The 24,170-nt window shown below is 42.4% G+C and overlaps 1 protein-coding gene across 1 annotated transcript in view; it reads right to left on the bottom strand.

The window, feature by feature from the left end:
• The window catches only part of BACE2 (beta-secretase 2), a 44,705-nt gene extending 23,681 nt beyond the window's left edge, over positions 1-21,024 (bottom strand). Inside the window, exon 1 of the mRNA XM_083361442.1 lies at positions 20,403-21,024. Coding sequence (XP_083217568.1) covers positions 20,403-20,723 — 321 coding nt within the window. The 5' untranslated portion in view covers positions 20,724-21,024. The remainder of the gene's footprint in view (positions 1-20,402) is intronic.
• Between the last annotated feature and the right edge of the window lie 3,146 nt (positions 21,025-24,170).

Genomic DNA, 24,170 nt, shown 5'->3' with positions numbered 1-24,170 from the left:
CCTGCTTGGTGGAATCAACTCTCCCGGGAGCTCCAGATGGCCCCAGACCTTCGGTCCTTTCGCCGTGACCTTAAGTCATATTTTTTCCAACAGGCTGACCTGGACTGATGATAATGGGTTTTTTAATTATGATTTTAAATGTTTTTATTGGTTTTAGTGGGACTTTGACACAATTTAATTCTTTTTTTAATATTTGTATTCATTTGTATTTTATTGTTGTTAGCCGCCCTGAGTCCTTCGGGAGATAGGGCGGCATACAAGTCTCATTATATATAAATAAATAAATAAATAAATAAATAAATAAATAAATAATAACAACGTTGGAAGGGACCTTGGAGGTCATCCAGCCCAACCCCGTTCATGCAGGAAACCCTATATCATTTCAGACAAATGGCTGTCCAGTCTCTTCTTAAAAACTTCCAGTGTTGGAGCATTCACCATTTCTGGAAGCAGGCTGTTCATAGTGATGAACCTATGCTGCTTTTCTGGTGATTCTGATTTTTTAGGTGGAACTCACTAATCACAAAATCTTATAGAAGACAGGTAAACATTCCTACTACGCAAGGTCCCAATGTTCTTGTGTGATATGTCACAGGTTTGGGGGCAAGCCTGGCAAAATCTCATGGAAATTAATGATCCTATGAAATTTGGGGTGACTTTTGCCAATATATGGAATGTTGTTTCTGTTGGCATTCTTTTTCAAAGCCATCTAAGTAAAGCCTCCTCCCCCCCTTTCAGTAAGCAATAGTGAATTCTACAAAACTAATTAGGCAGCAGGAGGAAAGGAATTTTTATATAAGGAAATGTCAGCCAGACTGAACTATGTATCCTGCATGCTGATTTTCTGGTGGCTGAAGTACAGGATTCTTAATATTCTATAGTTAATAATCAGTTGTTGCTGTGAATTATTCTACTACGGTGATTTTTGCAAAAGTGGGAGAAAAAAAAAGAAAGCTGGTTAATAGGTGGGAAAATTAGAAGCCAATTTAAATATTGCCTCATTTAACACAACAATCTCTAATTACATCATTAACCATTCTGGAACAGCCGCTTCCAACCAAAACAGAAGATAAAGCACTCAAACTGCTATAATGTATGCCATTAGCCCAATGCTACTATGTGTTATTGCTCACTTTGAATTTGTAAACATGATTTTTTTTCTCCAGTTTGCAATACTCATATTGACCTTTGAAGGAACACAGAATTAGTGAATGCAATCTATTTGCTGAAGTTTTAATGTGAAATTGTCAAGCTGAAACCCAGAAATGAGATAGTGAGATCCAATTGAATTCAATCCTTTATTGCTTATACCTAATGGACAGAGAAGGGACGCAGTGGCTCAGTGGGTTAGGACGCTGAGCTTGTCGATCAGAAGGTCGGCAGTTGGGCGGGTCGAATCCCGAGTGTCGCATAACAGAGTGAGCGCCTGTTACTCGTCCCAGCTTCTGCCAACCTAGCATTAACAGTATATTAAAAAGTATATAGTGCAATAGACTTCTACTATGATTTCTGCCACCACTTAGAAAAGAGACACATCACCCAAAAAGAGGAAACAGTTTTAATTACAGCCTCACCCCACCCAATACAACTAAGAGATACAGTATGAAGTTACGAACGTTTCTCTGCAAAGCCTCAGACTTAAAAAAAGGGGGGAATGGTTTGGGCGCCTATTTATAGAGAGATAACTAAATGTTAAGGGACATGGTGGCTCAGTGGGTTAGGACGCTGAGCTTGTCAATCAAATGGTCGGCAGTTTGGCGGGTCGAATCCCGAGTGCTGCGTAACAGAGTGAGCGCCTGTTACTCGTCCCAGCTTCTGCCAACCTAGCAGTTCGAAAGCATGTAAAAATGCAAGTAGAAAAATAGGGACCACTACGGTGGGAAGGTAATAGTGTTCCGTGCGCCTCTGGCATCTAGTCATGCCAGCCACATGACCACAGAGACGTTCTCGGACAAATGCTGGCTCTTTGGCTTTGAAACGGAGATGAGCAGCGGCCCCTAGAGTCGGAAACGACTAGCACGCATGCGCGGGGGAACCTTTACCTTTACCTTATTGGACAGAGACTTTATCTAGTAGCTAAGAAAGCTATAACTTTCTTACTGACTAGATAAATCCTGAGAGTTTCTAGGTAGAATGTGGCTGGCCTGAATCTCCCCCCCACATCCCCCAAACTGTGCAGTCTTTTAATCCAGGCCTTTTTCTGGGAAAGCTCTTTGTTGCCAAAAGTTTTCCCCTTTGCTCCTCTTCCTTCTATCACAGAAGTCAAGTTCTGAGCAAAATGAGCGGGAATCCCATTTTTAGAAGGCAATCCAGTTTTTGTTTGTACTTCTGAATTCATCTGTTGTTTCAAGAAAACTAAGATCCAGAAATACAGGTTAAATTATTTTTAGACAATTGTAGACAGGAGCTAAGAAATAAAAGAATGCAACTGAGGATGGTATGTCTTTGTTAAAATTTATTTACTTGTGTTTTTTTTTTAAAAGAACAAGTTGGGTTTTATAGAACAGCACAGAATTTTTTCACTGCATTTTGGACATTACATTAAACTGCAAAACACATTTATTTACCTATTTAGTTTGATTTGAGAAACAATAAAGGGACACCCCAAAATCAAGAATGTTGTCTTGATTGGGCACATTCCAGCAGCAGCCTGATTTTCCTGTTAAACCAGAGATATTCCACTACAACAGATTTTGCTCAGATAACTTCTGTGTAGACATGAGAGCTACATGACAGTACAACATAGAGCCCCTTTGATGTAGTAGTCAAGGCATCAGGCTAAAAACTGGGAGACAGTCAGCTAGGTGACCTTGGGCCAGACACTTTCTCTCAGCTCTAGGAAGGAGACAGTCGGACACCACTCCGGGGGAAAAAAAAAACCTTTCTGGAAAAAAATTGCCAAGGAAACTGCAGAAACTTGTCCAGGCAGTCTTTGAGAATTTAATACCTGAAGGAAAGGGGGGGGGGAGGCAACATAGGCTTTTCAAGTCATCTTAGAGCCCCAGTCAATCAGCAGGCAGTGAAGGAAGTAAACAACAAAATTGTCTTTCGATTTAGAGTGCCAGATAATAGGCTGATTAAAGAGCAAGGCTCACTCACATTCTGGTTCAACTGGTTGCAGTCTCGTGTCTATGGAGGTTCTCAGTTATCCAGGTCATGGCTGTCCCAAAAGTGCTTTTTCAAGAGGCAAGTGGACTTTTTCTTTGAAGACATTTCCATTCCTCACCAAGAAGGTTCTTGGATGAGAAGCGAAACATCTTCAAAGAAAAGCAAGAAAAGTCCAGTTGCCTCTTGAAAAAAGTACCTTTGGGATGGTTGCAGTACTTAAAAGAAGTAGTTCATTATTTTAAGAGCTGTATTTCATACACAGCATTGCTTCTGTGATTTATGGAGAGGCCAAAGTTAATCACCACTCTCCCGCCCTTCATTGTTAAAGCATGATCTTAATCTTGTTTACCCAGAGCTAAATATCACTGATTTTAAAAGAACTTGTTTCTAGGGAAATGCGTTATCAACAGAGCCACAAGGCCAAAGAAATAAGATGGACGTAGGGAGTAAATCTGCCACCAAATCTCCTGACACTTTATATTCTCCCTCAGAAATCTGCCTTGAGGGGGTTGTTCTTATCTTTTTTGGAGTTAAGGTTGTGAAGAAGTTTCAACTCCCTAGAAAAACTATTCACACCCAATTTACACATACCGTAATATGAAGCCAGAATTATGTGTACTGCACAATAACCAACTTCAGGTAAATCTTTTCCCTCTTAGAATGCTGTGCAGCTGGGAAAAGGACAGTGTTTTTACAAGTTTCAATCTCATCACTTAAAGTTCACTAAAAACATTATCTGGTTAGTCACAACTCCAATCACAGTTCCTTTATGTTGGATGCAGGAGTTTATTGGATCAAAGACTGCAATTCTGATGAATTCAGGGTCCAGGTATCTCATCAGCTTTGGAGATGGTGAGATACCCTGCTGCCATCTTCAAGGGGAAAAACCAGAATTCCTCACATTCACCAAAAGATTGTGGCATATTTACCATGAGAAATGAAAAATAACACAACTTCTTGAATGATTATTCTCCTGCACCTCTTGTATTTCAGGCTTCAGGACTACATATAATTTTATATGATACTATGAAGTGTGAAAAAAAAATCATACTGCTATTTTATTTTTAATGCCCCCTGATCTGTTTTGGCTCTCAGAATAATTTCTAACAGATTTTAAATGTTCATGATAGATTTGTAAAATTTAATCAAACAAACTCCTTATATCCAATTTCTTTCTTTCATTTGGCAAAACTCCTTCAAAGAGCAAAATTAGCCAATAAATGAGTCTTTGGAGCAGTTAATGAAAATCTATTATTAATTATAATCTGTGCTGAAGTAGATGGTGTGGAAAGGGCTTGTAAATGTTACCATTCTCCACAATTAACACTAAACTGTGCAGAAATTCTAAAATAACCAAATAATCTTTGATCAATCCTGCAATGTTTGCCTTGCCTAACCCTGAAGTCCTAGGCTACAACCGTCTCCTATATAATGACAGACCACTAAAAAAATTAAAATAAAATCAAACCATAGCTCACTGCACTACCAAATGCTTACCCAAGCAAAGATGAGCTATTGCAAATTAAATAGGAGAAGGTGCTCAAATGTTATTGTTTCTCTGGAGAAAATTAAAAAGTTAAGGCAGGCAGATTAGAGTGAGCATCCTTATTAATTTGCAGGTCCTTCTGAACTCCTGATGAATGGGCAGAATCCATTCTGCATGGAATTTAGCATGGAGGAAAATCTGTGTTTACCATTTTCTTTCTCTTTTGTAAGCTAGTTCTGCAAAAGGAAGAGAATCACGCTCCCACACTAATTTTTTTAAAAATATTACTATTGATTATTAAATTTGTATGTGACCCATCTCCCTTATAAAGTAACTATTGTTATTTCATAATATTGAAATAATTCATATCACTCATAATATTGCGATGTTGGAGGTATTGGATTATATCTCTGTTTAGAACATCACTTTTATTGGTGCAGAGTTGTATTTGTTGCTGTTAACGGTACAGCAGTCTTCTGCAACCTGACCGTTCAGATGTATACAGGGGCCCACTGGAAGACAATAACAAGTGAATTTCATAGACAATGAAAAAAGTAAGGGTACTCACTCCACTGGGAATTCATTTTCCTGTTAATTATATTTTTTTCAAGCCTACAAAGATTTGTCATTTTTTAGGGGGGGGAGAGAGAGAGCAGGCCTCCCAGGAGGGGGGAAAAAGAGCCACACATAACACACAACGTAGTAAAGATTTTCTTTGTGAGGAAAACCATCCACCGAACAATGAACATACTATTTACAATTTTTTTAAATAAGTACAAACTATTTCTCCTTAGAAAAATATACAAAGTTAGGAGACTTCTGGGTGGCGCTTCAGCGGCGCAGACGGTCAAAATTGACTGCCGGCCCTCCAACTCCATTTAAGCCGAGGAACAGCCGACAATCAGCTGTTCCTCGGCCCAAAAACCCCTCTCCTTGGGCGAAGAGGGGAGGGGGAGCTTCCAGGTAGGGGTAGAGCTCCCATAGAGCCCCAGAACACTTGTTCTGGGGCTTGAAGGATGAGAGCTCCCCCGAAGCCTGGGAATGCTCCGGTTCGGAGGACTCTTCTGCTTTAAGCAGAACAAGATGCTGAATCCACTCCTGCTGGATCTGGTTGTCATCCTGAGTGATTGAAGCAGGCAGAGCTGATGTGGGAGCTGTACAAATAGCAAGTACAAGAATTTAACTCCGGAATTTTAACTTTCTACTTGCCTCGATGATCATTTTAAGACAAGGGGAAGATGGCGCCTGAGTGATTTTTTTTTCTAACAAGAAGCGAAAGTGTTTTTCTTTCTAAAGTGAAAGTGATTGCCTGGATACTGAGGAGGAATATGTAAATTGGACTTTCAAAACCATAAAAGAATCAAGCTGCATAAATGTGATTTACAAGACTTGGTTATTTAACTGTCAAACTATAAAGTAGCAAATGGACTAGAAAAGTGAAAGTGAGTAACGAAAGTTAACTTGTTGCAAAAATGGTTTCCAAATCGTCTAGACTTGTTTTTAAAAGTGTGGGGGCATCGCCTGTTCAGCAATTTGGAATACAGTCTTTGATGTCATCCCCTGCAGTTGTTGCACAAGCACTGACTTTAAAAGATTTACAATATGTTTTAAAAGATGCTTTAAAAATTCAGTCTGAAAAAATATTTGAGCAGGTGGCAGAACATTGAAGAGAAAAATAAGAAAATAAGGGAGGATATTTTGCTGGTATTTCAGGTACTTTCAGGCTGTATTGAGAATTTGGATGAACGTGTGGAAGAAGTGAAACAAAATAATTTGATGATAGAGGCTAAAATGGGTGAAATGGAGGAAAAAATGAATAAAATTGATGATGATTTATTTATTTATTTATTTTAATTCCATTTATATCCCGCCCTTCTCCGAAGACTCAGGGCGGCTTACAAGCTTAGCAGTAGCCTTCATTCTATGTATATGCCTGCTTATTAGGGCTTTCACACACACCCCAAGCGGCATTATTACAAAGTCAGCTTAATTGCCCCCAACAATCTGGGTCCTCATTTTACCTACCTCGGAAGGATGGAAGGCTGAGTCAACCAGCCTGATGTGCTGATGATGCAATATAGAGATATGGAGTTTGCCCTGAGGATAAGAGGTTTAAAGGAGAAGCCGCAGGAAAATCTGGAAGAGATGTTAGTGGATGCTCTGGGGCCTATTTTGGGGTTTCAACCCGAAGAATTTTTTGGGAAGATACATAAAGTATTTTGTGTTAATTCATGGATTGCCAGGCAAAGGAAACTGCCAAGAGATGTGGTTGTGTATTTTACAAAGAAAAAGATCAGAAATGAGATTATTCAAATTTTCTACAATAAAATATTTAAAGTGGCTAAACAGGAAGTTTTGATTCTGAAAGAGATTCCTCCAAGAATTCTGAGAAAAAGGAAAGATTTTGCCTTTTTGGCAGATGAATTAAAAAAACCAACAGCTTCAGTTCAGATGGGAGATACCAATGGGGATTGTGGTGAATTATGATGGAGTAAGATATCGTCTTAATACAGTCTTGAAGGCACATGATTTTTATTATAATGTATTGAAATCAGACTCACCACCATCTTCAGAAGTTAAAAAAGGGAAGGAAGAAGGAGACCGACAGTTACAAGATACACAGCAAATTTTGAACATTGCGCAATCTTTGGTGTTATTGGAAGAACCAAAGATTCAAAGAAAAATATGAGCTGCACTTGGACATAAGGAACAGCAACGACAACAGTAGAGACTAAAGTCAAGCCTATACATTGATGGACATAGACTTAGAAATGGAACTTGTTAAAGACTGCATGATAAGGCGGGCCCAGAATATTTAAAAGCTAATAATGATGGTCATTTGGGAAAAATCTAGTTTAGGAATTTAAACCTACATAGATAAAAAATTTGGGCGGGAATAATTATAGAATGTTTTATAAATGGCACGCAGATCCCAAAAATTAGTATGTATGTATTTAAACTGTTAGTTTAAATGTTGGAGATGTGGTTGTGATGTATTATTATGTATGGTGGATTTGTGTTTTTTGGATTAAAATTTGGTCAAATATGTATAGGTTTTTTAGGTAAAAGCGGAGGTCTTCTCTACAACTATATTTCTTGGGCATCACCATAGACTGTGATATAGAAACTGAATTGATCTTGAGTTTAATAATTGCAGCAAGATTTTTGATGGAGCAATATTGGAAGAAGGAAGATTTCTCTACGATAGAAGAATGGACATTGAAAGTTTTGAATTTGGTAGAAATGGTAAAACTTTGGTATATTTGAAAGAAGATTTGTAACAAAGATATATTGTGATGTTTAAGGAGAGTTAAAGAGCGATTGGATTTAAAGTGTAATTATAGTTAGTGAGTATATTTTAGATTAAGTTTGTTAGAAGTAATGCCCTGTAATCAGCTTTGGGAAGTTGGGGGGGAGGGGTGGGGAAGGGAAGGGAGGGGAATTGGGTGGGTTAGGGTTAGGGTAAGGTTTAGGGAGGGAAGGGATTTATGTTTATGTTTAAAAATGTATTTTAAAACTTTTTAATAAAAAAAGAAAAATATACAAAGTTAGGATGTTTCACATTTTAGTCTACATATAATTTAATTTCTGAGGAGTACGTTAGAGAGTAATTTGGATTTGGATTTCTGTTCTCATATTTACTCACACAATCTTTCCCTCAATCATACCTGTATGATGAAAAATAGATACTGGAATGGAATGTTTAGCAAGATTTACAAACTAGATTGAACAGTGCAAAGAAATAGAAAAACACAATAGAATAGGGAGGACTAGAGATCTCTTCAAGAAAATTGGAGAGATGAAGGGAATGTTTCATGCAAAAATGGGCATGATAAAGGACCAAAATGGCAGGGACCTAACAGAGACAGAAGAGATTAAGAAGAGGTGGCAAAATTACACAGAAGAACTATACAAAAACGAGCTTAACGTCCCTGATAACCACAACCTCGAGCCAGACATCCTAGAATGTGAAGTGAAGTGGGGCTTAGGAAAGCTGAACAACAACAAAGCTAGTGGAGGTGACAGTATTTGAGCTCAGCTATTCAAAATCTTAAAAGACGATGCAGTAAAAGTGCTTCACTCAATTTGCCAGCAAATTTGGAAAACTCAACAGTGGCCACAGGATTGGAAAAGATCAGTTTACATTCCAATTCCAAAGAAAGGCAGTGCCAAAGAATGTTCAAACTATCACACCATTGCACTCATTTCTCATATTAGTAAAGTTATACTAAAAATCCTACAAGCTAGACTCCAGCAGTATGTGGATCGAGAACTACCAGAAGTACAGGCAGGATTTCAAAGAGGCAGAGGAACTAGAGATCAAATTGCCAACATACACTGGATCATGGAGAAAGCTAGGGAATTCCAGAAAAACATCTACTTCTGCTTCATTGACTATGCTAAAGCCTTTGATTGTGTGGATCACAACAAACTGTGGCAAGTTCTTAAAGAGATGGGAGTACCAGACCATCTTATTTGTCTCTTGAGAAACCTATTTGCGGGTCAAGAAGCAACAGTGAGAACTGGACACGGAACCACTGATTGGTTCAAAATTGGGAAAGGAGTCCAGGAAGGCTGTATACTGTCACCCTGCCTGTTTAACTTATATGTAGAGCACATCATGAGAAAGGCAGGGCTAGATGAATCAAAAATTGGCATTAAGATTGCTGGGAGAAATATCAACAACCTAAGATATGCAGATGATACCGCTCTAATGGCAGAAAGTGAAAAGGAACTAAAGAGCCTCTTGTCGCGAGTGAAGAAGGAGAGTGCAAAACGTAGGTTGAAACTTAACATTAAGAAAACCAAGATCATGGCATCCGGCCCTCTCAATTCCTGGCAAATAGATGGGGAAGAAATGGAGGTAGTGATAGATTTTATTTTCCTGGAATCACCGCAGATGGGGACTGCAGCCAAGAAATTAAAAGACACTTGCTTCTGGGGAGGAAAGCCATGGCAAATCTAGACAGCACACTAAAAAGCAGAGATATAACCCTGCCAACAATAGTGTGTATAGTCAAGGCTATGGTCTTCCCAGTTGCAATGTATGGCAGTGAAAGTTGGACCATAACAAAGGCTGAGCGCCAAAGAATTGAAGCCTTTGAACTATGGTGCTGGAAAAGACTCCTGTGAGACCCTTGGACTGCAAGGTGATCAAACCAGTCAGTCCTAGAGGAGTGTGCTGCCACCACGTGGCTGGGTGGAGAAATCACAATGTGGGCAGTCAGACCCTCCTACTATATGATGTATTTCCTTTCCCCTCCCCTTTCTGGGATGGACTTCCTCCTCCCTCTTCCCTAGTGAGCCATGCTTCATTAGCAGAAAACATGGGGTCCCAATATGCAGACCCTGGGAGCATTATCATCTTCTAACCTTGGAGACACCTTGGGAATATCTTGGAAATGCTGTACAACGTCATCCGAATTGCAATAAAGGTATTTCTATATAAAAGGTGTTTCTACGAGTTTAAACTATCTGGAGAGACCTGTTAAAGTTAATTATATCTGCTTACACAGACCATAGAAGTCTTACAAGAGATTAATTAAAGCACAACATGTCGTTCCAGAATAGGGCAGTCAGACCCTCCTACTATATGATGTATTTCCTTTCCCCTCCCCTTTCTGGGATGGACTTCCTCCTCCCTCTTCCCTAGTGAGCCATGCTTCATTAGCAGAAAAAATGGGGTCCCAATATGCAGACCCTGGGAGCATTATCATCTTCTAACTATTCTGGAACGACGTGTTGTGCTTTAATTAATCTCTTGTAAAGACTTCTATGGTCTGTGTAAGCAGATATAATTAACTTTAACAGGTCTCTCCAGATAGTTTAAACTCGTAGAAACACCTTTTATATAGAAATACCTTTATTGCAATTCGGATGACGTTGTACAGCATTTCCAAGATATTCCCGAGGTGTCTCCAAGGTTAGAAGATGATAATGCTCCCAGGGTCTGCATATTGGGACCCCATGTTTTCTGCTAATGAAGCATGGCTCACTAGGGAAGAGGGAGGAGGAAGTCCATCCCAGAAAGGGGAGGGGAAAGGAAATACATCATATAGTAGGAGGGTCTGACTGCCCACATTGTGATTTCTCCACCCAGCCACGTGGTGGCAGCACAAGGAGATCAACCCTGACTGCTCTTTAGAAGGCCAGATCCTGAAACTGAAACTCAAATACTTTGGCCACCTAATGAGAAGGAAGGACTCACTGGAGAAGAGCCTAATGCTGAGGGCAATAGAAGAAGGGGATGACAGAGAATGAGGTGGCTGGATGGAGTCACTGAAGCAGTAGGCATGAGCCTAAATGGACTCCAGAAGATGGCAGAGGACAGGAAGGCCTAGAGGAACGTTGTCCATGGAGTCGTGATGAGTCGGACACAACTTCGCAACTAACAACAACAAACTAGATACCTTGATTAATGCATATAAATTTCATTATCGATGAAGATCAAATCTTATAACTTCCAACAGAATTAAAGTTTCACTCCTGTTCACATAATTTAGAATGTACAAACAAATTCCTCTATTTGATGGTCTCTGGACAATTTGACTTGAATTCGTATTGATTCTAGCAAATATCCTTACTGGCAAATCACTCTGTGAGGTGTTGACAATCCACATTTTAAGTTGTTTTTGAAAACAATGCCAAATAATTTATGAATGTCACTATATATGATATAGTAAACAAGTAGATACATAAGTCACTGAAGCAGTTTTCATTTAATTTATACAGGGATAAAAAAGCACCTTCAAGTATGGTTTTTATATGCTTTCTCTTAACAAGATCCTCTGAAACGATGCTTCACTCTGGCCATACATGCATGAAATTAGACTAGTTTTCTTACTCTGCTTTCTTGTAATGTTTATTACCCACCATTTTATACAGATACTCTACAAACATTTTGTACTGTACTGTACTATACAGATACTGTGAAGATACTCTGGGTATCTTCACAGACACAACCATAGTTTTCTGCAATAATTGGAGATGATATAAAATTTCATTCTTTCACGATGTTATTTGACCCATCAGCCTAAACCTCTCTGGTAGTTTTCTATCCAAGGATTAATCAGACCTGACCTTGCTCCTAAACCCATGCAAGGTCAGCCAACTACTGTCACCTGCTAGAGTTTTAGAACATGACCACAGTATAATTATATCTACAACTTAACTGTACTTCTTTAAAACCTACATATACATGAACACACACACACACACAGAGCGTACTTCTTAGATACCTCTAAAACCATTTTAAAAAGCAAAGTGGCTTTAATACAAGATGTTTTTCATGTATCAGTGACTGGCTAAAATAAGAAAGAAAAACAAACACAAAACTGATATTTATACCTTACAGCTGTTCTCAATAGAAAAAGCCCAGGGACTATAAATCTCCTTGGATTGGAACTAATCCTATTTTTTAAAGCACCTATTAATTAATGGTAATGAGAAAGTGGTATGAAGTATGTACCATGTTTATTTAAAGTAACACAAATTGTACAAAACAGTCCCACATTAAATTTGACACAGCGCCACAAAAACATCCAGGCTTGAAAATATCAGTCTAATTAACTCTTGAATACTATCATATTATAAAGTACAGGTAGTTCTCGACTTATGACCACATTTGAGCCCAAAATCTCTTTTGTTAAGTGAGAGACATTTGTTAAGTGAATTTTGTCCCATTTTACGATCTTTCTGGCCACAGTTATTAAATGAATCACTGCAGTTGTTAAATGAATCTGGCTTCCCCATTGACTTTGCTCGTCAGAAGGTTGCAAAAGGTGGTCACATGACCTGGGGACACAGTAAAGGTCATAAATGTGAGTCAGTTCCCATGCATCTGATTTTTGATCATGTGACCATGGGGATGCTACAATGGTTGTGCAAAAAATGGTCATAAGTCACTCTTTTCAGTGCCGCTATAACTCTGAATAGTCACTAAATGAACTGTTGTAAATTGAGCACTACCTGTACTTTTTGGCCTGTTAAAGCAATATTGTCTTTATGAAAAAGGAAACAAGGATGACTAATAAAGCAATAAAGGGAAATAACAGGCAAAGAAATTTCAAATGTTATCAAACTTTATTAAAACTTATTTGAATGCTGGTTTCAAAATTTGGTATTGATGTTTCTTCTAATTAAAGGTAAAGGTTCCCCCGCACATGCGTGCTAGTCGTTTCTGACTCTAGGGGCCGGTGCTCATCTCCGTTTCAAAGCCGAAGAGCTAGCGCTTGTCCGAGGACGTCTCCGTGGTCATGTGGCCAGCATGACTAGACGCCAAAGGCACACGGAACGCTGTTACCTTCCCACCGTAGTGGTCCCTATTTTTCTACTTGCATTTTTACGTGCTTTCGAACTGCTAGGTTGGCAGAAGCTGGGACGAGTAACAGGTGCTCACGCTGTTACGCGGCACTCGGGATTCGACCCGCCAAACTGCCGACCTTCTGATCAACAAGCTCAGCGTCCTAACCCACTGAGCCACCGTGTCCCTTTTTTCTTCTAATTAGGTAAATGAAATAAATAAGTATAACATTTATTAAATAAAATATTTTCTTAAAATTTCCCCAAAATACCCTTAGGTAATTTTGGTGGAGGCAAATTAATTGTAGATATAGCGAATCAGGACCCAGTACTATTCTATTAGTATAGAATAAACCTTTATCCAGGTTCAGCAAGAATTCAGGAAGGCAAATGTACAAATGAAACCCTAGTAACACATAACAACTCTATTTTGAATCATAAATATTTTTCTAAAGTAGTTGGAATTCAAGAAAAGAATACAGGATAGGAAAACAAAGATAATAGAAAGAAAATGAAAAAAATAACACAGAAGCTGGGCTGTTGTTGTTTTTTTATTCCCTAAGCATATGGAAATTAATGGCAAGTATTCGATTTATCCTCGTCAAGTTCTAGAAACAGGGGAAAAATATCAGTTACAGGCCTTTCAAGAGAAAAAAATCCCAGTATCACAGTTCTACTCAGGAGAGACTGCACAAAATAACAGTACAGGTAGTCCTTATGACCGCAATTGAGCCCAAAATTTCCGTTGCTAGGTGAGACAGTTGTTAAGTGAGTTTTGCCCCATTTTACAATCTTTCTTACCACGTTAAGTGAATCACTACCGTTGTTAAGTTAGTAAGGCAGTTGTTAACTAAATCTGGCTTCCCCATTAACTTTACTTGACAGAAGGCCACAAAAAGGGCTCACATAACCACAGAACACTGCAACCATCATAAGTTAAGAGAAAGTTGCCAAGTGTTTGAATTTGGATCACGCGACCATGGGGATGATGCAACGGTCATAAGTGTGAAAAACGGTCATAAGTCACTTTTTTCAGTGCCAATGTAAGTTTGAACGATCGCTAAATGAACTGTTGTGAGTCAAGGACCACCTGTACACTGTAGTCAGATCCACATGGGAAATCAGTTACAAAGAGGGCACTTGATGTCTAGCTCAAAGGGCCAGGAACTATGGCTCTCCAGCCTTCCTCAGCATCAACCAGGTGGGTTGGACTGATGAGAGTTGTAGTTTTTTTGAAAGGCTACAGATACCCTTCCTCCTACACTAAGTATTTAGAAATATTTCAGCGGTATCTTGGCAAATAATAATAATCCTTTCAAATATTCGTACTATGGCTTTAAAATCCAAATCCCCCAAAGGACTCACAAGGCATTTTCTCCAGCATTCCCTTGTCCATACCAGCCTCTTCAAACAAAAAAAAAAAAAATTCCAACTTGTTCATTGGCAAAAGCAATCCCAAACAGTGGGTGCAATTTTGTAAAAAAAAAATATTTAATGAATTGAAGAACAGTGACAATTGCATGCTTGTAATTCAGTGGAAAACCTTTTCCCATAGCCTATGTTCAAAACCATAAAAAACAGAAAAAACCTATATGATAAGACAAATGTACCAAATCATATGAGAAGGAAGACAACCACCACTTCAGTCAAAAGGATATTAAAAGCTAATGGAACAAAGCAAAATTGAAATAGAGGAAGAAGATTCGCCATTCTTCATTTCCATCCTCTTTATATCAGCAACGTCCTATAATGATCCGTTGAAATATTACAAAGAACCATTATATTTGGGAAAAATATATATATGAAAGTTTTAAGCCCTGAAGGCTTTCAGGAAATAAGACTCAGCTTTTCAAAAAACTTCTTTTGAACCAACACAACTGATTATTATGCACTTTAGGACTGTGAACATTCAGAGGATTAATAGGTTCATCATCTGACTAGTCATCCTGCCCAACGAGACATTATTTCTTCACATGCAATCTCATGACACAGAGAAAAATAATTAAGTTTTTAAACTTCAAAGTATTCAAGTATAATACATACATACATATATAAATTACTGAACTTTTTTCCCCAGTTTATCAATATCCAGTTTCTGATAAAACTTCTAAGGAGAAAAAAAAAATAGTTATACTGTATTGAAGATGTAATCTCCTTAAATGAAGTTTGCAGATTTCTGTGTAGAAGAATAATAGATTACTTCTTACTGGTCTATTTAAACAACAGTTAAATATTTAGATATCTTATAAATTTTAAGTAAGTTTGAGTGTATGTGTGGGTGCGATATATAGAAATAACTTATTAAGCATTACTACTAATATGAAGTCATATGCTGCAGCTATAACATATTTACCTAGGAAGTAACCATTACTGGGGTTGTTCAAAACCCTTACTTTTGAACAAACGCAAACAGAACTAGAGGTCAGGGGCAGTCCTATGCTCCATGGGCAGCTGGTTCCAAACGGCAGGCGCGCCCACTGAGAAGGCCCTACCCCTGGGTGTTACCCGCTGGCAATCTTTAACCGGTGGCACCCTGAGAAGACCCTCCCTGTGGGAGTGCACTGGACGAAGGGAGCTTGATGCTGGCAGCAGGTGTTCCCTCAAATATCCCGGACCCTTGCCATTTAGGGCTTTATAGGTCATCACCAGCACCTTGAATCTCACCCGAAGGGCAACCGGAAGCCAATGCAGTTATTACTGCCTGGAACCAGCCTCGTGTCTCCTCCCAAGCTGCATAAACCAGCCAGGAGGGGCACGGGTCCAACAAACAGGTGGTGGAGCTCAGCCTCCTCCTCATCCTGTCCACATCATCAGGGGAAACAGGATCGAACTCAGTCCAGATAACATGCTCAAGACCGTCCAATTCCTCCACGTCAGACTCCACCCAGTCAGAGTCCAAACCGGCCTGGATCTGAGCGATTTTGTCCATCAGATGATGACTAAACTCCTCAGCCCGCCCCTGCAAGGGATCCCCCCTCACCTCCTGGTTAAGAAGGGAGCGAGTCACCCTAAACAGGGCGGCCGGGCAATTATCTGCGGACGCGATGAGGACAGCGAAGTAATTAGCCTTCGCCGTCCTCATCGCCGCAAGATAAGACCTTATAAAGATTCTTAACTGCAATCGGTCAGATTCGGATTGGGTGGATCTCCAACAGCTCTCTAGACCCCGTCTCTGATGCTTCATCTCCCGGAGCTCCACAGAAAACCGTGGAGCCCAACGGGATCTGCACCGGGCCAGGGGTCGCAAGGGTACAACACAGTTGAGTGCCTCAGCAGCCGCCCTATCCCAGGCATCAACCAAGGCATCAACTGGGCTGTGAGTGAGGGCAATGGGTATAGACCCAAGTGCCATCTGGAACCGTTCCAGGTCCATTAGGCGCCTGGGGCAGAACCACCTGGTCGGTTCCGCAGCCCAGCAGTGGGGGTAGCATAACGGAAGACCAGCCGCAGGAGATAATGGTCAGACCATGACAGGGGAACAATGACTGGTGAACCCCCTCCCAGATCATCCAACCACTGTCCGGACAGGAACACCAGGTTGAGAGTGTGACCCCCCACATGAGTCAGGCCCTGAATTACTTGGGTCAGGCCCATGGCTGTCATGGAAGCCATGAACTCCCAAGCCAACTCAGACGACCCTCCCAGTGAAGGCAGGTTGAAGTCACCCAGCACCATAAGTCTGGGGAACTCCACCGCCAACCCTGAGAGGGTGTCGAGCAGCTCGGGCAGGGCTGTTGCCACACAGCTGGGCGCCAGGTATGTAAGCAACAAGCCCATCTGAACCCAAGGGCCACATCTCAGGAGGAGGGTCTCACTCCCGCCAGTCTGGACAATGGTGGTCTCCCGCGGACATAAAGTCTCCCTGATAACCACCGCCACCCCTCCACCCCTACCCTGAGCCCGCGGCCGGTGTAGCACATGGAAACCTGGGGGGCATAATTCAGTCAGAGGGACCCCTTCCTCCGAGCCCACCCAAGTTTCCATAATGCATGCCAGATCCGCGCATTCCTCCTCGATCAAGTCACGAATGAGGGGAGCCTTGTTAACAACGGATCTGGCGTTAAAATAAACCAGCCTAAGCTCAGGGACCTGATCACCCTCACCCCCGGGCAAGAGGGTGCTAACCGGAGGGTCGGAGCGCGCCACCGCTTGAAGACAGTGGGGGCGCGATCCCAGATGTTGATATGGCCCTCCGTACAACCACCTGCCATTTATCACGTAGATTACCCTTCTCTAGTTTCAAACCAACACTATCAACTATAATTCATTATTTTTTGATATTACCAGCGTAATAACAATCGTTACTATGATCCCAGAACTGTTGGAGAGAAGAACAGGTGGAATTCTCTGGGAAATGGCATTGCTGGCACCCAGAAAAGGGTTCTTCATAATGTAATTCAGGCATTCATCTGAACTTATATGGGCTGAAAGGATATAAACAAGGTACTGTAGAGTTGCCCACTCTGTGAACATCCCATTATGCTGCTTTCAAGGATATCTAGCCTTCTCCAGTCCGAGACCTTGTTGCAATGAATCAGTGCCGTGGGCTCACAATTGCAAACAATTCAAAAGCTTCTACTGGATTAAACAGAATTTATCACATTATTCAGACCTAGGGTAGGATTAACATGAATACAAGCACTCCCTCACTCGATATTTCTTTCTGAAAATTTACCAAAGTTTGTAGTAACTAAGTACCAATCCATCACCAAAGGCAAAAATTGTCACTTTTCAACAGCCTTCCAGGAAATGCACAAGTTTGATATCTTTGCAACTCTTTCACATAACGGCTGAATTTATATCTTTCATGATTTGTTTGGTTTTGGCTTGACATGTTATATAAACTAAGCCACTATAGTTAGTGAACTGTGGTTCATAAATTTAAATTTATAGTGCAGATCCTAACACATGAGAATTGTGTGAAGACTTCAAAGAATTATTAAATTGTAATTTTTTAATTAAGCAGAAGAGCAAAAATGATTAAATACATAATTCAGAGAGTAATCATATACATTTCAATTAAAATGTAAATAAAAATCAAATTTAGTTTGGTCTTGGCCCCCTCATGTTTAGAACACTGTATAAAATTATAAGGTCATCTAATTCCATTGCGACAGTGGGCAAGTGCACAATAGTAAAACAATTTAAAAGACAAATAAAAGACAACTGATCCTCCCTTCCCTAAAAAAAACCAACCACCTTTCTAGAAATATACACACCATATAAGAGGCCACGAGCCCAAGACCTGGGAGAAGTTTTATTAGCAATTTTGAACAAAGTCAAAATGAAGACCAAATTAATCTGTGGGTGGATGTTGTTCCAGACTTCAGATGTGACAGAAAAATAGGATTCATGGCACTTCAAAAATTAGGAAAAAAATGTATATGCATGACTCGGGAGAATGTGGAAACCACATCATTGTAGTTCATTCATCAAGTCATAATTGAAACAAATCTTGCCTTAACAACTATGAAATTATTTTCTCAATATTCTCACAAACACAAGAAAGTTGAAAGATTTTAGCCCGTTGGCTTGCAGACCTCAGTAAGCACAAAGGTCAGATTGTGAGGGTTCTGTGCTTATGAGTTAGAATTCAAATTCGTCTAAGTGGGTTGATGTGAAATATAGACCACATACTCTCTACCCACATACACAGAAACATAGGTCATGCAGTGTCTACTAAGCCATAATATGGTTTGATCTCTTTTTGACTTTTTTTTTTCTCGGGCTTAGCAGGATGTGCAACCTGACCAGAATCCAGCTCGGCACAGGATGAGGAAAAAGGAGTGTCGAGGACAAACATGAACTGTCCTATGAACAGGAAAAGCTTACCTCACATTTTTGTGCTTATGCGTCAGCTGTAAAACTTACAATGGCAATAGAATGCCTACAGTTACACAATCAGCAAGCCACATGGAATCAGCATCTACACCAGGATTTTGCTACACAGTTATAGAAAGATCCTTTGTTCCTTATTTCAGAAGTAGCAAATGCTATATAGCAAGGGCAGGGCTTGTGATTCAAAAAGTCACTGGTGCAAACATAAACACAATGAATTCCAGAATTCAGGTTATTCTGAAATATTATAGAGCTGTTCCAAATTCAGAAATCATCAAGAGCTACGCACATTCAACACTGTAAAGGGTGGGGGAAAGGAGTTTTATTGTGGCAAGGAAAGTAATATTTTACTTTTCCGGGCACTAAAAACTCGCCCAGCCAGAAATGGCTCCCATCTGTTTTTCAGATGTATTAACAGTATATTAAAAAGTATATAGTGCAATAGACTTCTACTATGATTTCTGCCACCATTTAGAAAAAAGACACATCACCCAAAAAGAGGAAACAGTTTTAATTACAGCCTCACCCCACTCAATACAACTAAGAGACACAGTATGAAGTTATGAACGTTTCTCTGCAAAGCCTCAGACTTAAAAAACGGGGGGGGGGGAATGGTTTGGGCGCCTATTTATAGAGAGATAATTAAATGTTAAGGGACATGGTGGCTCGGTGGGTTAGGACGCTGAGCTTGTCGATCGGAAGGTCGGCAGTTTGGTAGGTTGAATCCGAGTGCCCTGTTACTCATCCCAGCTTCTGCCAACCTAGCAGTTCGAAAGCACGTAAAAATGCAAGTAGAAAAATAGGGACCACTACGGTGGGAAGGTAACAGCGCTCCGTGCGCCTTTGGCATCTAGTCATGCCGGCTACATGACCACAGAGACGTCCTCAGACAAGCACTGGCTCTTCGGCTTTTAAAGAGAGATGAGCACCGGCCCTAGAGTCAGAAACAACTAGCACGCATGTGGGGGGGGGGGAACCTTTACCTTTACCTAAATGTTAGTAACTGATTTTAAAAATGCCTGTTTTAAAACCCCAGATGATAATAAAGTTGAATGGCAACAGCATCAGATTGAACAAAGGCATTCAAAGGAGACGTAATGGAGTTTTAATACAGTAAGATATTGACCATTTACGTCATCCTCCAGAGAGAGAGAGAGAGAGAGAGAGAGAGAGAGAGAGAGAGAGAGAGAGAGAGAGAGAGAGAGAGAGAGAACTACAGCTTTGGAAATCCGTGGGCTTGCCGGAAGCATCGGAGTTAGCCTCGAAGTAGCAAGATCAGTCGGATCTTAGGCACTTCTGAGTACTTCAGAAAACCCCATCTATTTCTCCCAACAGCCTTCGGACGCATTAAACCAGTTTCCCCCACCGGGACTCCGGGCGCGCAGGAACCAAAGCGGCTTAAAGCCACAGTACGCCCTGGAGAGCACCTGGTTGACGGAGGCTGCTTTAAGCCTTGTATTATCCTACCTACCTACCTCCCCACCCACCCCCGCGTCCGGGTCCTCGAATCGCCCAGGAAAGGGAAAGGGAGAGCTCCGCTCCAGGAGGCGGGCGGTGGCGGAAAAGAGACTTTCGCCGTCCCGAGTGCGAACCCACAAACGGGTCAACTCTGTGTAGGGGAAACCTCCCTCGGTGGTTCCACCAGCCCCGCTCCGGCGCCGCCCCGTACCTTCTGCGGCGGGGTGCCGAGGAGCAGCTCGAGATAGTAGCCGCGTCCCGAGTCTCCCTGCAGATTGTCCACCATGGCTAGAAAGTTGAGGGAGCCGCCGGGATCCGACGCTAAGGCCAAGCCCGAGGCTTCCGGGAGCGCCGGCGGGCTGCCGGTTCCGCCGCTGCTCCGCGACTTTAGCCAGACGGGCGTGGGAACCAGGCTGCCCTCGGGGTTCCGCGGGGAAGACACTTGGAGGCGGAAGGCGAAGCCAGCCCGGCCGCGCTCCGCCACTGCTAGCAGGAGCAGCAGCAGCGTAACCCAGGCGGCCGCCCGCCACATCCCGGCCGCCGCAACCCGAGGAGGTTAGAGAAGAGGGAGCCGCCGCCTGGCCCTGCGCTGTTCCTCAAAGCGGCCGCGGCGGTGGGAGGCAAGGAAGGCGCCTGGGCAGCCCGGCTTCATGGTGCTCCTTCCCGCATGGCCGTCCCGCGAAGACCTCCCTTGACCGTCCCGAGAAAGGAAGGGTCTTGCCGGAGCAAGAAGCGTCTCGGGACTTGGGTTTACCACTGCGGGGCGCGCCGCCGCCTTGTCCAAACACGGGCCGAGTAACTTCCCAGCGGATGTGACGGGCTTGCGAATTGTTCTGAAGAAAAGGACCCCGCGGGGCGGTCAGCTCGGCAAACGGCACTCCCCGCCCGGGCCGGTCAGCCCTCCCCGTGGCCGGCGAACGCCTTGGAGGCGGAGAAGGCGCCAGGGAGGAAGGAGGAGGAGGAATTTCTCCACACACAAGTTTTCTAAGGAATTGGCAATGAAAGCCGAGATGTTCAAGGTGGGAGGGGGAGGGGACGAGTTCTGTCAAACGAAAGCTGCGTGGAGTTGTGAAACTTTTCTAGGGCTCAGAAGTCTAATAGGCTGATTGGTGCAGCCTTCTCTGATTTTCAAAATATACTTTCTCATAAACCCAGAGGTCAATTGTAATCCATGAGAGAGGAGCCAGTGAGGACAACATCGGTGGGGTCTCCTGATCATGAGGATCCAAGCAAAGTCCAAGCATTTTGATTGAAAACCCCCATTTGAGGCTCCCATTCCAGCACTTTTATTTTTTTAGATCTTAGGCCCGGCTAATGGTGCCTATCTGTGGAGTCCTTGGTGCTCTCTGAGCTTGGTTGTCCGCTTGCAGACATTTTATAACCTGACTAGGTAACATCATCAGTACATCATTTTTAGATTCTTAGATTTTATTACCCTAATTATAAACAGGGTATATAACTATTGAATATAACAGTTCAGTCCTGAGCTACATATATTTTCTTCTACAGTATTGGTTGCCTATAAACAGCATTTACTCATAGTACCCCCAGATGCAACTCTACCAAGGTGTCCTGTGTAAGCTCAGGTCATATATTTGACTTACATGCCATACTGTGAGTTGGTTTGTCTTGCTTGAGCATGTTTCATGAATTCTGCCTGGTTTGTATATCATAATTTATGGATTAGTGTAATGTATGATCCCCAAAATAATTGTTCATTCAACAAACCATAGTTAATTTGTGACTGTCATTCTATGAGCAAGACATAATATGCTTTTAGTGCCAAAAATAATGTTTGGGTGTGTCTTGCAGTAAAACAAGGAACAGTTATGAAGATTAGGAGATAATTATTCATTGCCTTAGATGCAGTTTTCTCCATCCTTCTTGAACTGGAGAAGGCCATTGTGAAGGAAAAGGGAGCACTAATCACTATCTCAACTGACCAAAGTTATATGACAGCACTATATGGCACTAAAAACTCCCCCAGCTAGAAATGGCTCCCATCTGTTTTTCAGATGCATTAACAGTATATTAAAAAGTATGTAGTGCTATAGACTTCTACTATGATTTCTGCCACCACTTAGAAGAGAAACACATCACCCAAAAAGAGAAAACAGTTTTAATTACAGCCTCACCCCATTCAATACAATTAAGAGGTACAGTATGAAGTTCCGAACATTTCTCTGCAAAGCCTCAGACTTCAAAGAAAAAAGGTGGTGGGGGGAATGGTTTGGGTACCTATTTAAAGGTAAAGGTAAAGGTTCCCCCGCACATGCGTGCTAGTTGTTTCCGACTCTAGGGGCCGGTGCTCATCTCCGTTTCAAAGCCAAAGAGCCAGCATTTGTCCGAGGACTTCTCCATGGTCATGTGGCCGGCATGACTAGATGCCAAAGGCGCACGGAACGCTGTTACCTTCCCACCGTAGTGGTCCCTATTTTTCTACTTGCATTTTTACGTGCTTTCGAACTGCTAGGTGGGCAGAAGCTGGGACGAGTAACAGGTGCTCACTCTGTTACACGGCACTCGGGATTCGACCCGCCAAACTGCCGACCTTCTGATCGACAAGCTCAGCGTGCTAACCCACTGAGCCACCGTGTCCCTACATGGGTACCTATTTATAGAGAGATAATTACAACAAAGGCATTCAAGGAGACATAATGGATATGGATAAATGGATAAATGCATACATCCTGCCTGTGTGATCTATGCACGGCATTTTACTCCTAGTTTGTGGGTTGTACACTTCCAGATCTGTAAATTAGATATCCTATTTTACATTACAATAACAGAAACATGTTTGAGGTAAAACTGGGATTTGGTTACACTTGTGATGCACTATCCCAAATCTGCCTGCTACTGTTCTCACTATTACCAGGAAATGTTGTATATAGCAATGGAGTGACTGAGGTGGTAATCTATTAGACACATTCAACCAATCAGAATAGAGGCAGAAGGGACCTTGGATGTCTTCTAGTCCAACCCCCTGCTCAAGCAGGAGACCCTATACCAGGGGTCGGCAACCTGAAAAAGGAAAAGAGCCACTGGAAACCGGTTCCATCACACATAAAAAAAGTGGGAGCCGCGTGCGTGTGTCCATGCATGCGCATGCACAAAAATGTTTTGTGCATGCGCAAAATGAGTTTTTCTTGCACATGCGCAGATGCGCGCGGTTGCCATTTTTTATGTGTGATGGAACCAGTTCCCGGTTGCGCGACGGCCTGTTTGCAGAGCTACCACATTCGGCAGCCTGCAAATGTGCCGCGACAGCTTTGCAAAGAGCGGCGCTGCTGCCCGTTCGCACGGAGGTGCGCGCGCATCTCTCCAAAGGTTTGGGGAGGTGTGCGCGCACCTCTGCTTGTTCGGAGAAGTGCACGCGCACCTCTCGGAATGGGCAACGGCGCTGCTTGTTGGGAAAGCTGCTGCGGCCCGTTTACACAGCTGCATGTGCAAAATCGGTTTTTCTTGCGCATGCGCGGACGCGCGCGGTTGCCATTTTTTTATGTGTGATGGAACCGGTTCCCGGTTGCGTGACGGCGACGGCCTGTTTACAGAGCTACCGCCTTCGGCAGCCTGCAAGAGTGCCACGACAGCTTTCCCAAAGAGCGGCGCCGCTGCCCGTTCGTGTGGAGGTGCGCGCGCACCTCTCCAAAGGTTTGGGGAGGTGCACGCATACCTCTGCTTGTTCGGAGAGGTGCGCGCACACCTCTCAGAATGGGCAGCGGCGCTGCTTGTTGGGAAAGCTGCCGTGGCCCGTTTGCACAGCTGCCGCTTTCGGCAGCCTGCAAATGTGCCGCGGCAGCTTTCCCAAAGAGCGGCGCCACTGCCCGTTCATGCGGAGGTGCACGCGCACCTCTCCAAAGGTTTGGGGAGGTGCGCACGCACCTCCGCCCGTTCGGAGAGGTGCGCGCGCACCTCTCGGAATGGGCAGCAGCGCCGCTTGTTGGGAAAGCTGCCGCAGCCCATTTGCACAGCTGCCGCT

The sequence above is a fragment of the Vipera ursinii genome (genome assembly GCF_947247035.1).
Source record: "Vipera ursinii genome assembly, chromosome: 4".
Taxonomy (NCBI): Eukaryota; Metazoa; Chordata; class Lepidosauria; order Squamata; family Viperidae; genus Vipera; species Vipera ursinii.
This window is presented reverse-complemented; position numbering and strand designations above follow the sequence as displayed.